Here is a 17,607-nt window from a genome sequence, read left to right as displayed (position 1 = left end):
GTAACCCATAACAAATCTAAAAGTGTTGTTATTTGCTGGAGTGACAGGCAGTTAACCCCAGCAACTCACCAGTTCAGCATCAATAACGCTCAGTGGGAGAAGCTCATGTCTTGGCCTACAGAGAAAAAAAAAGGACATACAGTAAGAAGGGGAGAACATTTCATGAATCACGGAGGCTTGAATCTGGACTTATTTGGCTGGAGGTCTGAATCTCTGTTGTACAGTAGGAACCACACAGAGAGGCGAGCACATACCACATCTCGCTGCTCCCCTGCCAAGGAAAACATCAAGTAAATCACAATATCGACTAACAGCTTAACAACAGCCCTAGATTTCAGACTTTAACAATAGGGCAGACATAGGGAGGGCTGTGTTCAACATGTTTTTGACATACTTCGCAACACTAGGCCTGTCAATCGGTGTCTGTCTGGACGTCTACATTAATATAGCTCTCTGTGAGGCCTTCAGACATCCACAAGTGACTGTCGAGCTTTGTATAGAAGAATCTGCTCTGTGATCCCTGATAACCTCATCTAAACAAAGGGATAGATTTATTATGCCATTAAAACAAAAAAAATTTTTTATTGCAAAACCTGCTATTTTTATTTATTGTTTCTGTTTTTTGTTCTTCTTGTGTGTCAGTCATCCACACCAATCAGAAGTGCTGTGCTCCATATGTGCCAGTCATTTTTAACCAATCAGAAGTGGCCCATGATAGTAGGTGATAGACAGATTGATCCAATCACCTGCCTAGTATTTTTGAAATACTTTTCCAAATGTCTTCCAATGGAGCTTTTCCTAGATGGTTTGGTGAAACAAACCATCTGAGTCAGGTTAGTAATGCTCCATCACATGTTTTACATCTATTACAGGGTGAATCTTAAACTGAAGCTTGACTTTAAAGCAACCCAACGGAAGTTTCATCTAAGTTTATTTCTTTCACTCGTAGCTCGGGCTGCGGGGGTGCTAGAGATGGGAGCATGTTGATACAACCTTCCTAGCCAGAGATATGGCCGCATTTTACAATAAACTTCTGTTGGGTCGCTTAAAAGCAAATATCGCAAATCGAATCGCAATCGCAATATCCGTCAAAAAGAATTGCAATTAGATTATTTCCCCAAATTGTGCAGGCCTAATCGTAAGTCATATTGCAAAATATCGTGCAGTTCTAGTAAGCATACTTTTATTTTTCTCGGGGGATTGGGTTTCGTGGTGGTTGCTCCGTTATGGAATTAAAAAATATATATAAATTAAAATACTTTAATAATTGCATAATTTCAAATTGCGATTTGGATTTAAAATCGATGAATCGTTAAGCCCTACTTACGACGTTGGAGGAATTGTTAATATTCCTATTATTATTCTCAATAACAATAAAATATAAATATGTATTTATATATGAGAGGATCCAAACAAACAAATATCTTCGGTGAAGTCTGTAGTATACTTTTTGTAGGCTTGGATATTTCCACAGCTCTACAATACTGCATCAATATGGTAATTTATCACATAGTTGGCCAAACAAATATTGTGCTTCCTTTGACTATTGCACCAGTTCATTTTGCAATTCTGAAAAAAAAAAAATCTTTTCATGGTGGAGGCCTACCATGCTACCAAACTGGAGACACTCGAGCTAATCAAGAACAAATCCTCCTAATTATAAGAATAAAAAAGTGCTAAATGTTTTTTAAATAAGGAAACGAGCAAGAGAGAAAACCAGCCCTCAGAACAAAATCAAGCAGTTGAGGTGTACAGTACAATTGCAGGTAAGGGGATGGATTGCAGACATACCCTCTCTAGAATAAACCTACAACTTTTTATAGTTTAATACGAAGCTGGCTAATGCTCAACTGTGTAATAAACACAAATAAAAACCTTACACTCTAAGAGACACAAAGATCAAAAAGATAAGACTCGTCAATGTGTGTCTCATGCTGTATCTATAGTCACATTTTTAAACCCTAAATCTGTAATAAATGCTAGGCTTGGCAGGTGTGTGCCAAACAGGATGTTGTTGTACCTTCTTCCTTCTCCATAACAGTGTCATTTAATCCAAACGTTGAAATCTAGTTTCGTGCCTCCCCTCTCTGTGACTCAAAGAAAAGAACAAATATATGTATTGCCAAATGCACAGAGACGTTGGACAAGTTACAGCAATTTTCTTTCAATTTATCCAATTCTGAACAGTAAATTCAATTTCATCCTCACTGCCCGCATTACACAGAGTACACGTACAATGCTATTCACTTGAGTCCTGACAAGAACAGGTTATTTCATTCGGCTAAGAGCAAAATGGCAAACAAGCCCACAGAGTATGCAACTGACATATTGGGACCGGCAAGATTGAGGGTAATATTTAGCTTCCTCACACAGGTATAAAAAAAAAAAAGCCATGAAAACTCTTAAAAGTGTGCCAGTCATAGCTAGTCAAAATCTAGCAGTTATTTATTTCCCCTAAAATCATCTAAACTAATAGCTTGATAATCATGATTATAGTATGCCATTTTTGACGAATAGCAGGGATTATAATTAAGGCCCTTATAATTGTTGCCCTCTTATTACCAAATAAACATACAGAAGGATAGCACTGACTGTTCTGCAGCCCGTTATTATTCCATCAAAGGCACTGAACACTGAGAGCACCAAAGATACAGCATTTACAATGTCATCTGCCCTGAACAAATAAAATAATAAAAACACCTGCACACCTCAGTTAGCCTTTAAGCTTCTTAAGCCTGCGCTATTCATCAAAATGCTTCAGGGTCCGGGTTTAAGCTACAGGTAAGGGATTGTTACTGTATGTGGGAGGGCACTGTTTGCCTCGGTAATCACCAGTGAAGCATTTAAACAGCAATGTCAATAAGAGCAGAATTGGTTTTTCCTTTGCATAATAGTTGTGATCTTTCACGGGCAGCAGAGGACACACTTTGGAGGCAGGGGTGGGGGACAAGCTTCTGTATTTTTACATTTATAAACAATAACACACTGCGGTCCCTGACACAAAGCCTGCTGAGATTAGATATGGTGGCCAAACAACATTAAGATAAACTGGAAAACACCTGTGCTCCTTTTACAGGAAGGAAATAGGGTTCATTTGCAAATGCGTCTCTCAATGTATTTGGGAACAGGTGGAATAGCCGTACAAGCTCGTTAAGGCAACACAAGTTGATTAATTCCTTTTGAAAGCTGCCAAGACAAGCAAAACCTTTAATAAAAATCAAACACCATGGGCTATTTGCTCTACAAATAAGCTAACCGAGTTACCCATAGTTTATTCCTGAACAAATAACACCTTCTGGGTGTGTGTGATAAAACAGGTTTTGAAAATAGAAACCTGTCATCTGTGCCAGTTCCAAAGAATTCTTCACCAATAAAAAGAAAATGGATGAGAAGTTCCAAAAAAATAACCTTGGTGTGATCACCAAAATCTAACATATTTTCACTCATTTACTTTAGGCAAATAGACTGCATTCACAGAAAACTTTTTTTTTTTGGTAGACTTAATACCAAAAAAATAATATTGATATAACTTCTTGGCTGAAGATTGATAACATTGAAGAAAGACTCAAATAGACACAAAATAGAGGTTTCTGTAAGAACTAGGACTTTCTGGTTCTGACAGTGAAGCATTGACACCTTGCTGTCTGGGATGTATGGCAGCTGCAGCTCACAGATTCACTTGGCTGCCTGCACGACTGGGAATAGCAGTCTTTGAATGTACCACTTAAACAGATTTAATTAACATTTTATCGAGATTATTTGACAGGTAATAATATGCTAATACTACAGTGCAGCAAGCCGAAGTGTACAAACACTTATAAAGACATAAAAGCCAGGCTGTGTCGGTTAGACCGTTGACTTTTATGGCCCCTGTGCAGTGTGGAGTGTGCCTGTTATCGGCCGGTTGTTTCTGATGTGTCCCGCTAGAGCTAGCTGCACTGGCTAGCCTCACAGCCGTCGGAAACATCAATAACCCTGCCGTCACAAAGTTACCAAGCCGCGGCGGCTCTCTGCTGTATCGTATTTATCTGCAAGAGAAGCCACAGTGCCGGGCAAAGCAACAGTAAATTCGATATCAAATTGCTAAAAGGTCCATTTAATGCGTCTGGCTAGCTAGCTAGCGAAAAAAGCTACTGTCTCCAGCTGTGTGTGTGACAGAGACAGCGAGCATGGAGAGGATGTCTGAATGATGAGAGCAGGACTTGCAGCGAGCCTCTGAAAGCTAGCGTGATGGAGTTCAAATGAAAAAAGGTCCTGCTTCCGTCAAGCACCTAAACAGTATGGCCAGTGTATAACAGTACGGTTACTCTATATATTTCGTTATGAGAGACAACTGACTGTTTGTTTCTTACGTGATTCGGTGTTGGGGACGGGTTTAATCCGACGGTGGAAAGAAAAGATGCTTTGCAGTCCGGGTCGGGATGTTCTGTGTGTGTGGCTACCTGTCTGTGTCTTCCAGCTGCTGCTCTATCCCGTCTCTCTGCGCCTGTCTGCTCTGTCTCCGTGCCGCCGGAATGTCCCGGTGTTCTTGTACCACTCGCCCTCCAGTGGAGAATGAACGGCTCTGGTGCGGTTTGATTAGGAACCCCTTTTCAACTGCTGCAGCACGCCCCCCGCCAAACGTGTCAGCGCGTTAATGTGTGTGCGAATGTGCGCAAACGAGTGAATGAGTGTGCCTCTGGTTGACAGAGTGAGTCATCCAGCAGAACAACTCCCGGCCAGCTCCTCCCTGCTTTTGCTATTCTAACAGCTGATTACAGTAGCCACCATGCGCTGATAAAAAGACAAACACTGCTTCCCCCTCCTCCCTTTGTAGAGTCACAGTAATGCTCCTCTGTTTCTCACACAGAGGCTAGCCGCTACTTTGTGTCTGACCCTGAGCCACAGTACTGATTTCATTGCACTTTATTCTATTTCTATCCATGGCATCACGTCGTGTAATATCATACAGTAGGCCTATATGTGTAATATCAGACTTATTGTAGTGATGTTCCATAAGGGCTTTCAATGAAATATAGCCATTCAGCCTCGAGTTAGGCTCTAAGGTTGAAGTTGTTTTTTCTATTTTGTATTTTTATAACAAATATTCTGTGACCTATTTGACCCATTCTTATTTAATTGTCAGGATGGACAGAGTAAATATTAAAAGCTGCAGATTGGATGTGAATAAAGTGGACTGGGTGGATGGTGATGACTTTTTATTGCTATGCTAGCAATTTAGTCATGGAGAATAAAGTTATTAAATCTTTCTCTCACAAGTCACACATTCAGCAGAGACAGAGCTATCTTAACTTAAAGTCTCTTAGATAATAGACAGTCCCTGCAAGGTCAAATGCTGTATATTTGAAACTCAACACTCCTAATTACTTAATAAGCAGTTGTTATGCCAACCCAAAATAACCCTGATGACCTCATCTGGGTTAATTTTTCTGACAAACAAACTACATCTGGAGCCATAAAAGAAATTGTACAACCGTTTTCTTAGGCTAAGTGGAAACCCCAATGACTAATAGATGTTAATTATACTCCTGCTTGATTAATGCATTGTTTCCCAATCCCTGTGCCACAGAATACACAAGTAGACTTAACCTGCTGAAACATTACAAAGAAAATCCCTCAAATAATGTGCAAGCTCTTTCCTCTTTTGTGCTCATTAAGACTAAATTGTCTAGTAACAATTGGGACAGTAGTTCTAGAAAGAAAGAGCACTGTGCTTTTCCTCATCCATCTACAATTCTAGGGTTTCTGACATGGTTTAATGATAATGCTGTAATAACAATCAACATTTGACCCAGAATAGATTAGGTAAGGTTTAATGTTAGCATTACTTCTGGGTTATGTCTCGGGTTTAGGATTAGGACAGGATTAGGTTTACATTAGAATATTTAGGGCAAAGTGGAGAAGGAATGAAATGAATGAAAGTAGTCAGTGAAGATCCTTTCAGGAAGTACTACATCAAATCTGATAATATGTCTTTGTGCATGTACATGTCTGTCTGTGTGTGTATGTGTTTGCTTAATGTACCTTTCAGGCAGCACCCTGTGGTCCTCTCCTCTTCTGCTGTCCTGGTGTACCTCATTAAAGTGCAGTTCCTCCTCCTCCTCCTCCTCCTCCTCCTCCTCTTCCTCTTCCCTGCAGCAGATGGACAGACGCGGGGTGATAATATTCCTTGGAGTTTGTTTATATAACCAGGAGAATCTTATTAAAATTCGCTCTCCTTCCGCCTTGAACTCCGGGTTAATTAGCTCACTTCCTAGTTGCGGTTATGCACGGAGGTCTCTGAGTGGTCACAGTGGTTGTTATGGGCGACCTGGCTTGTCTTATCTCCTGTTGCCTGTTGGGATTCAGCTGGGGAGCAGAGACTGAGAAAGTGCTTATGTTGTCTGGAAAATACAAACACACACCAGCAGCAGACGCATATAAGTATTTTACACAATCTAAGGCACATAGAGGCAAGCTATGAGGACAGATGATGCTTTTACAAAGAAAATACAATGTGATAAAAGAACACAACAAGAACATGTTGAATATTCACATGTTTAAAAATATGTCAAGGATTAAAAACCATTGATCGAAGCAAACTAATGGCAGCAGACATACTGTGTGTGTGTGTGTGTGTGTGTGTGTGTGTGTGTGTGTGTGTGTGTGTGTGTGTGTGTGTGTGTGTGTGTGTGTGTGTGTGTGTGTGTGTGTGTGTGTGTGTGTGTGTGTGTGCGCACTATAGCTGGCCAGCTAACCAATCAGAGCAGACTGGGCTCTGGTTTCAGACAGAGGGTGGAAAGAGCACAGGCATTATGAGTAAAATAAAGACATTTTGAACATTAAAAGATGAAGACACATGAACCTGAAAATGGCCAATATAGCTCGAGCTCATGTGGATTTTTTCTAAATTACTTTGACTTTTTACTGACAGGATGCATAACATAAACATGTCCACACACATGTACATGCATGTCAACACACTGTATTCTCACTTGTTTAGTTATAATAAAAAAGGTCTTGTATCGACAGAAATTAGGGTTTATATGAGGGTGAAATAAACACTAACAATTAGTGACTAGTGAATTAGCCATTAAGGTGTTGTAATTCGTTTTACGGTTATTTCCAAGAAACTGTTACCAAAGAGATGATAGAAGTAGGTCGTCAAGCTTTCCCCACTTCCCCCTGCCTGAGTGTGACATAAATACTATACATATACCCAGGGACGTGCACAGACATTTGGAGGGGCTATTGCTCTAAACTGGCAAAAGGGCCTCCCCCCGAAAAAAAAACATAAGACCTTTTGAAAATTGTAACTTGTTTTTAAATGTAAAAGAAACCAATCTATGATTACATCAACTAAATTGAACAGTCATTCACATTTCATAACAAAATAAGCTAAGAGGACTACTTGCATTCGGTGACTTGATTTTAAAAATGAAAACCAGGGAAATGTTTTGTTTTGCAGTCCATATCTCATTAAAATATCTAATGTTAGTAACTATTAAAGACAACATGGGGACAATCCTGTTTTAATGTAGTTTGACCTTTGTAACTCCTCTTCAGACATTCTGATAAAATAGGGCTTCTACCTAATTTGCTTAAATAAACTCACTAATTAATGAAACCAGTTAAATACGTATTATTCTTATTCTTATCATTCTTTATGAGCGCAGTAACGGTAAGGTATCTAATTACTTATTTATTTAGTATTCCATAACTTAATAACATAGATGGTCAAACTAAAGTGGTAGAGACATGGCAGAAATCCTACAATTAAGCGGGACATTGAACTGTTCACCCGTGAGAGGCAGAGAGCGACGGCCCAGGGAGTTCACAGATGAAAAGACACGGAAAGACAGAAGCACAATAACAACAAGTAGGCTATATTTAGGTGTTTTTTTGTAAATAACCGACGGTATCATGAGGAAGTAAAGTCCCCTGGTTTGTCCCTTATACCCTAACTGCCATGATGAGACAACTCAAAATCAAGTTTCCAAAATCCGACACTGAGTTAACGAGCCGGCAGATGACAGCGCTGACAAAGTGTGTTTCCCGCAGCGAGACGCTACAATACTAATTGTGGGTTTATCATGTTGATTCGGCCGTTTCCCGGGCAACATTAGCCCGTACCTGTGCAGGTCCCTGCATATACCCTCGCCTACAGAACACACAGAACATACATGCCAATGGCTCCGCAGATGCTGCCAAACACTCTGTGTTCTATGGATCTGGTGATCTGCTTTCTTGCATTACAGTTTCATCATTTTCAGTCTCTATGGTCCCCTTAATCTCCTTCTCCACCACCATTTAAGACTGAAGGTTAATATTGAAATCTCAAATCAAGTAAAATAATAAAGTATGACGAGAAATCGACAAAGTGAAAAAGTAAAAGGGAAACAAAATAAAAAGGGCAAAAGGCAATTAAAGGAACATAATTATGCTTAGGTTTTTGTGCATGTAAATGGTCTGTACTTTACAAAGGCTAAACATCCCTGTGGAGTTTCTCGCCAACACACTCCCCCCCCCGCCTCCATTTGACCCCTTTGTTTACTTCTGTAACATAGTGACATCACTGTGTAACACGTACGCTTCTATTTGCTAGTTCTCCAACACATTGTACCTGATAGGCTGGAGGGGGTGGGGACCTCTACTGACATTGTCAAAGTAGAGGCAGAAAATACAAATATGATCCTGAAACTGAGTTTAATAGGGCCCCTTTAAGAACTGAATGGATGAGATAATTGCCCTTCTGAGGTACTGTTTGATAATTGAATACAACAAGGTAGATGAAAAGCTAAGAAAATAAAGACAATACAATGATGTATGAATGACAATGACAACACATATCACATTAGGGAAAAAGATTTAGGGGTCAAGGACAAATCAAAAGACACAACTCCAGCAGAGTACAATAATAGCCACATTTATTTTAATTACAGGCAAATTCCCTTTACACTATATATTTTTTTTATCAACTTCAGGATTTATCCTTAATGTCATACATACATTTACATTTCCAGAGTGCATACACATAAGTTGTTGGGGGGGGGCTGGACTATCCTAAAGTGGTTCAAGACTAGAAGGAAGTACGTCTCTCGTTTCTTATGAGACACATGTCAAACACTGCTCATCACAAGCATTACTCAGTAGTGGTACTGTACACAAAAGTGCACACGGTCTATTCAATATCAGACAGCTCCATATAATATAATATCATATAATACAATGGCGATTTAAACAATGTAGCATTTCACACATTCAACACCAAACAAGGCAAACCTATTCAAAGGCACAGGACTCTCACATCAATATCGTCTTTTTAGAAAGTATTTGTACTTACATGTCAGGTTATCCTTCACATTCAACTCTTTTTTTTCAGCTGAAATATGATCTGATATCAAATGACCCGTGAGTTAAATGGCACTTGACAGTAAGGAAGTCAGTAAAAAACAGTTCCTCATGGTTACTGAATGGGCACAGTTTGTTACATAAAGAGGAAATAGTCCAGTCACTCGTTAGATTAGTAAACACTGGTGTTTCACAGATATTAACTGAGCGTTTTGGAGTTTTTTCACATGTAACTGGACTATTTCCTCACTTCTAACTAGAGCTACCAATTGTGGGTTAACATTAAGCATAATGCCTGTGGGCAGCTTACTTCCTGTGGTCACGGGCATCTGCTCTTTGTCCGGGGAACTGCACACACATTCCTCTGTAGGTACACAGAGAACCAGTACCAGGAACCAGGAGGGCCACTTCTATAAAACTACAGCAGCATCCTCTTCTCCGGTTTAATATCCTGGTTTGACTGTTTTAGGACAATGCTAAAGAATACAATGCACAACCTGTTGAGTTGAGCCATCTAACAAAAGGGTGTGTTGTTACTTATTTTAGTCCAGCTCATGCCACAGTGACGGATCAAGCCACAGTGCACCATTTTGCAGGTTTTAGTTTAAATGTTTTCCGAGAAAATAGATTTACATTTATTAAACATCTCTGCTACGAAGCTACTGTAACATTTACAGTTGTTCAATGACATGCAGATACTGTACAACACACTTTCTCTTCACTTCTTTTCTCTTCACAAACTTGTTAAAAAACTAGCCAAAGAAAAACAAGAATGACACTGCATTATATCACCATGCCAAATATCAGACAAGCCATATAAGTGAACATTTTAAAAAGTGATGGGTTTTAAAACGAAATAGCAGCAACACATAGGCTAAGTTCTGTGAGAACAAAATGGAGAACCAGCAAGCCACCAGTGCCTCTGGGTTAAAGTAAAGGAGTTACAAAGTTACGTAGGGAGCCTTCAGTGCAAATAAGTAAGAGTGAATCTAAATCGTATAAAGATGGAAGCTTCAAAGGCTGACTATGCAGTGGTTTTATGTACAGTACAAGGTGACTATTTAAATGACATTTCCACTGTACTGTAAGTCAATTCAGAACCATGGCACAACACCTCACTAACCACCACTACTGTCAATATCATGATAATACAAAATAATAAAAAGAAACTACTATCTCTGTGCAATAGTTCAAGTAAGTTATTTCCTGCAAATAGTTAGTGCTTTGTTACACATCCTGTGGCCGTACCGAAAGAGACGACAACATAAAGGGGACATATAAATACACAAAAAGGGACTATTTACACAAAACATCTTCTTTCCGGACAAGACTGCATTAGAGCAGAGAAGACCTCTACTCACCAATTCAGGCTCAGATTTGATCTAATCCTCCCATTGGTTAAAATTAGGACCAGTCTCATCCTAGATCTGCGGTCACAAACACATCCATCAATCAGTGTCCCAGTGTGAAGCAAATCACCGAGGTTGAATCTCTAAAGGGGCGTGTCGTAAACTCGTTCCGACGAGCATTCCTCCGTGTCGTCCTCTGACTGCGACGCCTTGTGGTTCAGCTTCTCTGTCGTTGAGGACGCAACAAGGTTTCCATGGACACTGTCGCCGTCGCTAAGCTTGGCCTTGCTGCTGTCCTGAACAAACTCTTGGATCTCCACAGGCAGCCTGCGGAACTTGTCCTGGTATTCCTGGTCCAGATCGCTCTGCAGCTGTGGAGGAAGAACAAACAAGAGATAAGATACAAGTGGAAGATCAGAACTGTCATTTGGAATGTGTTGTTATGGATATATTTATTTGAAGATGTTCACAAAGATAGAAAACAGAGCACATTCTGCCAATATTTTCACACAATTAACGTTTTAGAACATCAAATCCCTGCAGAGGTTTTGAAAAATGTAGTTAAGTTATTCTTTCACCCGTTAAAAAAGTTACAGTACTGCCAAAGTTCCCCCGGTCTGATTGTTCATGAAGCATGGTCACTTGACTTTTCCAGAGTACATAATGTTTATAGATTTGAACTGCTTAATTTATTTATTTGAATCAACAAGCAGTTCTCAGAAGAGAATAACGTGAACAATCCGTCATCGAAAACACTCAGTAACAACCACATGAGATGGACCTGTTGAGTCCAGGAACATCGTGAACAAAGTACATTTTAAATAACACATCATATTTTCTATCTATTAGAAGTATTGTAAGACCCTGCTTTTCTTGACACTTTTTAACAGTTTGTGCATTATACTAATGTATCCTTGGAAATAACTTTAAGAATTGCTTCATCCTGCTATCAGTTATGTTTCATAGTGTTTACTTTCATTTAAGTTATTTTTGGTTTCTACCCCCTCCTGAGGGAAATATCAGATTCTTTACCTGCTTAAAATGGAGATTCATTGTTTCTCTGTCAGTGGGATAATGGAAAATGTACTGGACGGACTTTAATGATAACTGGTGGAAGGATCTACTATGGACCAAGGAAGAACCAATACATTTTGGAGCGATTCCATATAACCAGGTGGATAGGTGAATTATGATTTTTAAAATATTGTATTCATGCTACTTTTGTGCATTCAGAAAAGTCTGAAAAATGTGTTCCGAACTTGGAAATTCCTTGAAAATGTCGGAGAAACTACTCGGGACATTGGACTATCCCAGGAGCATTTGAATGCACCATTGGCCTTTGAGGAATTGTACGCTTTTCTGGTACCATTCTAGTTTTGCAAGTGCTAGGGCAGAGTAAAGCCTGTCATATTTTCCTATGACTGTTTTACAATGATTAGGAATATTTATTTTTGGATAACTAACATCTGAGACTACAAATAAACTGTAGATAAAACCGACAGGTACCACGACCCCCCTCCCATCACGTATAACTAGAAAAGAGAAGCTATTTTTCTCCCAGGCATAGAGGCCCCAAATGATTACAGATGACAAGATTGTATTCATTTCATTGTGAGCCAATAATTGCTGTAATGCTGATTTCTCAGTTTAACTACCCGGCTGGCTCCCATGGGAGAGCAGTAATTAAAAGAAAAGCCGGTAAGATGAATGGTGTCAGAGTCTCGGAGCTAAACACAGTCAGCGTTATGAGAGATCGAAAATACCTGCGAGTTCTGATAGGATTTATCTTGGATCCTATCAGAAGAGGGGTCTTTGTTCAACGAATAGATTTCAGACTCACACCAAACTTCAAACAAAAGTAAACACGTAAAAATCTTAATAGAAAATGCATCGCTGACTTACAGAGGAAAAAGCCAAGGCTGCATCTATTGATGTAAATCAGAGTTTGAGACATATACGTACGCACTTCTGCAACAACTTCCGATAGAGAAAGCTGAATTATTTTTGATGAACTCATCTAAATCTACCCTCCAATCAATACAGCGGCCATGAAATTCAAAGCTTGCAGAGAGAAGCCCTGAAGGGCTCAAGACCTATTCACAAAAAAATATCAAATTCGATGAGCCGAGAAGGAAGAATGAAGGTCAACGAGCGCCATCCTGCTCTCTATACTTTCTAATGTTCTGCCCTCCCCACTCTAGATTTTGAGATGATATCCTTTTCATTTACGAGTACTGCAGAGCAAGATGAGAGAACCTGATTGGTACACAGGTCTTGCCTTCACAACACTTTGATGCATTGCTAGGATGGGATTAATATTAAATTCTGAGGGTTATTATGATATATGCATGTATGACTATGACCTCTACCACAAATTAACACCGAACAAAAGACAAAGGTATGTTTTTGATACTGTTGAAATGAGCAGTTGGGCATATCTCGTTGAATAAATAATAAATGTAATGAAAAAAAAACACAACAAAGATATTGGGAAGGAGTTGTTATCGTATCATACTTACTGTAGCCTCTAGTAATATGCTTGAAAAATAGAGAGAGTTTTCTTCTTTTAATGCATTTTCCCCTTGCAGAAAGCGTATCTCAATCCAATTTTACACATATAACATTTGATTGAAACCTTGAAAGTGAAATGTAAAGCTGGCAGAGTGGGACAAATAGTGATGAGGCTTAATATTTAAAAGAAAAGTTTAAAAGGTATAAACAAAAAAGTCCTCAATGTCCTGAAAAAGCTGAATAATTGAATAGTTGGATGTTTTCTATAGCTGAAAGTAGGCTGAAGGAGTTAGATGTACACCGTGTGCAGCGTACATGTGTGTGTGCAGCGCTGCAGCATACATGTGTGTGTGCAGCGTACGTGTGCGTGTGCAGCGTACGTGTGCGTGTGCAGCGTACGTGTGCGTGTGCAGCGTACGTGTGCAGTGTACATGTGTGTGTGCAGCGTACATGTGTGTGTGCAGCTTGCCTTTACCCTGCCTGCTGAGGCCCTAACACCCTCTCATTAAAGCTGTCATCTTTCTCCCATCTGACGACACCCGGGCACAGGAGGTGGGAGCAGAGATGCAGTTCTCTGACAGACGTGTGCGTGTTTCAATCTGCGGGCATGTCTGTGCGTGTTGTGCGTGTGATCAACAGGTCAGAGGCGAACACCAACGACCGTCTGTTAGAGTCGGGGGGGTGGATGATGAACGGACAGCTTGAAAAATCCCAAGGAGTGATACAAACATGGAGGATTATAGAACAGATAGATAGAGCCACAATCTTTCAAGAGCTTCCCCAAAATCTATGGCTTTTTGATCGGTAAATACCATCTGAACTCTTATGAGTTTGGCAGCAAGAAGATGATTAATTATGAAAGGTGTCCACAGGGGATTTTTTAGATGTGAGGGGTTGAGCCGTTTTCCATTATTAGAAACCCTTGATTGGCGTGCAATGAGGCACTTCCTGCTGGAGGATTTCAAAAGAAAACTTTTGAGATTATATCATGAAAATAAACCGTGCAGTTTCTGAGTTTTTGGTAATTGTTTTTGGGGAGATTGGAGATGTGGCGGGTTAGACTTATTGAGGAGTGGCCAAAGTGACACCTCATCACTTTAAACGCAGCATGGTTCTACCAGAAGTTGCCTACATACTGTATGCAAAGACTGGGAGGGTGGGAATGAATGATCCTGTGGACACATACCATTACATCTGATGTTTGATTTCTTGTGTGGGAGATCAAAAACGTCTGTACAAGCTGTAAAGAGGTCAGCTGTGAGGCTTTAAAACTAGATAAATAAATAGATAGATAATAAATTGTCATTTTGAAACTGGAAGACACCTAAGGCAAACAGTGTGTGAGTGTGTGTGTGTGTGTGTGTGTGTGTGTGTGTGTGTGTGTGTGTGTGTGGTCCAGTTTCTGTTTGGACACCAACCAGCAGCAGTTATCCAGCCATCTTTTCAATCTATCCCTTATATCTGAAGACCTGTCATCTGCACACACTCTCTCTCTCTCTCTCTCTCTCTCTCTCTCTCTCTCTCTCTCTCTCTCTCTCTCTCTCTCTCTCTCTCTCTCTCTCTCTCTCTCTCTCTCTCTCTCTCTCTCTCTCTCTCTCTCTCTCTCTCTCTCTCTCTCTCTCTCACACACACACACACACACACACACACACACACACACACACACACACACACACACACACACACACACACACACACACACACACACACACACACACACACACACACACACACACACACACACACACACACACACACACACACACTTCTGCCTTTCTTAAAATACAGCACTCAGTGACCTTCTTCACCAGCTGTCCTCGTTTTGAGAAGCTATCAAGGGAAGCAGAGGAGGTCTCCAAAGAGCCAAATTAATTCTTTGCTTTGAGCCGTGACATAACTCCGGCTGCAGCGCCACAAAAAAAAAAATACCTTGGACCGGCAACAAACCGCACAGTCTGAACCGCATTCAGTATGCAGCTATGTAAACTCTGCCTTTTCGTACAGCCACAATAAGGAGGTCTGAGGTCAACATTTCGGCTTCCCTATCTTGCCTTTGAAAGAGAGGTTTAGCTATCTGCTGCTCCTATTCCTGACCTTGAGATACGCTGCATATCCAAACACAGCCCAATTAGGATGTACCCAAGATCCCATGTCCAACCATGAGACAGGGTCAACACCCTGTCAGCACCAAAAGTTTTTGAAGAAGAAGGAGTACGTTGTGTGTGCGTATGTGTGTATGTTTGTGTGTGTATGTGTGTGTATGTGTGTGTGTAAGAGTGAGGGAGAGCAGGAAAGAAAACAACACCATTCCTTTCAGTTCGTCTGCACTGGTCAAAACTATGACAGAGAAAAAAGGACACAGGTAATGAAAGAAAGAGACAGGAGCACTGTATGCTGCATTTTATCCAGTATCTGTGTGTCAGTGCCTTTCACGACTCAAATAAATAATGTTTTTTGCTTTGCAGGAGTACTTCTTAGATTCCACCTTAAGCTCCAGGAATTGTAAAAACATTCCGGCATAGCTCCCTTTGGTGTGTACAGTAATGAGCGTTTCCCCTAAAAGGATTGGTTCAGAAGGAAAGGCCAGCTGTGAAATGAGTTGATATCTTTGAATCAGATGTGGATGCTTACTAAAAGATGCTGCATTTGTACAGTAAATCCTTGTAAAATGAAATGACATTTATGTAATTATTAGAGTTGAGTACAAATCCATAGTTTCTCAGGTCACGACAATTCTCTAGGGGAACGCCAATGAAGAACCGACAACCTTCTTCAACAGTGAAACCGTCCTTGAACCTCACTGATCATCGTTAACACACTTCCTTCCACCGAAATACAATTAAAACCATCAAACCAGTCTTGGTTAGTATTTCCACTGTTCCAAAAGACATGTTGAATCCTTAAATAACAGAATTAAATGTGAAAAAATGCAATACATGGTTTCACGCTTGCAAGATGTGATGTGTTTGCAACCAACGTTACCTACGTTAACTAGCATTCATTATTGCTTTGACAAACAACAGCATTATTGATCCATCCAGAGAGAAGTACAAATAACTGCAGCTCTATGGAGTTCCTGTTAGTCTTCATTGTTTTGCCCTCAAGGTCTACATGCCGATCGAGAGCTTTGGAGAACAACAACAACAACAACAATGACAATGTTAGGCTTCTGTTTCAAAATCACAAGTTATGAGAAGGTAATGATTGTGTGTCGAAATCAGTTTGACAGTGATATCCTCGGCTCTGTTTCAGTACTACGGACAGCGCCACTCCTACACTAGACAAACAGCCCTGACCATTACTCTGAAACAGCTAAGCGATAATAACGTGTATCTCCGGCCATCCTTTTCACGTTTTTGATATTAATACTCATGAGGAGGATGAATCAGCAAAACAAATGTTGATTTCCACTAACTTATAATGCCTATCATCTTAAAGCTAGAATATGATCACCAGCCTTGTCTGCCATTTGGTGTCTGGAAGAAGCTTTTTTACTTAAAATAACTGACATTTCCGGGACAATGAAAGACACTACGTAGAACTGAGGAGAACTGTGGTTGGATTATAATTATCGCTGGGTTCATGATAACGAGCAACCCTTTTCGATTGATTTGATCCATTGTCAATTGATTGATTAGTGCAAGTTTAAACCCCCATGCGTACTCATAATGAGGATGTCAACGTTTCTTTTCTCTTTCATTTCCGTGAAGATCGCTTCCCTTAAGCTGTAAGCAGTGCAGCTTTTCTCTTCTATAATGAATTAGTGGCACACAATCTAACATCTCATTTAGAGAGCAGGCTGTAAGACTACTTTAACTGTCTTATTTACTAATGCCAATATGCTTATCTTACAACCATAATAGGCTTTTTTTTCATTTCCTCACACAAAATCGCCAGCCACCATACTTCATTTTCCACCTCAAAGCATCTTCCGATTCCTCCATCCTCTCCCTCACAGGACCAAAAGTCTTCCTGCGGTTCTCACCTCGCTCCTGCAGGAACCACACTTTCCATGAGCATGAGTTCAGGAGTGAATTTTCCTTAGACAGAGCACAACCCTGGAGAGCTTCATTAGCACAAGTGGGCATACATAATGAACCCTCGTGCACTGATCTAAAATAGCAGCTAGCATAATAGAGCAGACGAGTAACCAAGCATGCAGCACGTACGCGCACTCACACATTCACAATGGATTTGAATTCTACCTCTACTTTGCACTCAGTGTTCCCTGTGGGGATCTTGTGTGTGTGTGTGTGTGTGTGTGTGTGTGTGTGTGTGTGTGTGTGTGTGTGTGTGTGTGTGTGTGTGTGTGTGTACACGTGTGTACGTGTGTACGACGTGTGTACGTGTGTACGTGTGTATATGTGTGGTCACAAGTGCATTATTGATGTAAACCCAGTAGGCAGGGATGATACAG

The 17,607-nt window shown here is 40.3% G+C and overlaps 2 protein-coding genes across 10 annotated transcripts in view; both read right to left on the bottom strand.

Annotated features, from left to right (window-relative positions):
* plcb4b (phospholipase C, beta 4b) overlaps nucleotides 1-4,726 on the bottom strand; it is a 66,568-nt gene extending 61,842 nt beyond the window's left edge. Inside the window, exons 1-2 of one of the 2 annotated variants that reach the window (XM_079643132.1) lie at nucleotides 4,353-4,726; nucleotides 70-115 (exon numbers count right to left, since the gene is read on the bottom strand). The gene's annotated coding sequence lies outside the window, so the exon portion shown is untranslated. The remainder of the gene's footprint in view (nucleotides 1-69; nucleotides 116-4,352) is intronic. The other variant, XM_079643133.1, reaches the window with a different exon arrangement.
* A 4,163-nt stretch (nucleotides 4,727-8,889) lies between these two features.
* The window catches only part of plcb1l (phospholipase C beta 1-like), a 129,903-nt gene continuing 121,185 nt past the window's right edge, over nucleotides 8,890-17,607 (bottom strand). For 7 of the 8 annotated variants that reach the window (XM_079643457.1, XM_079643456.1, XM_079643459.1 and 4 more), the window contains one exon: nucleotides 8,890-11,050. In XM_079643457.1, the coding sequence (XP_079499583.1) occupies nucleotides 10,823-11,050 (228 nt within the window). In that variant the 3' untranslated portion in view covers nucleotides 8,890-10,822. The remainder of the gene's footprint in view (nucleotides 11,051-17,607) is intronic. The other variant, XM_079643463.1, reaches the window with a different exon arrangement.

Source organism: Notothenia rossii, assembly GCF_949606895.1.
Source record: "Notothenia rossii genome assembly, chromosome: 8".
Lineage (NCBI taxonomy): Eukaryota > Metazoa > Chordata > Actinopteri > Perciformes > Nototheniidae > Notothenia > Notothenia rossii.
The sequence above is the reverse complement of the archived record's forward strand: the minus strand, read 5'-3'. Positions and strand labels throughout refer to the sequence as shown.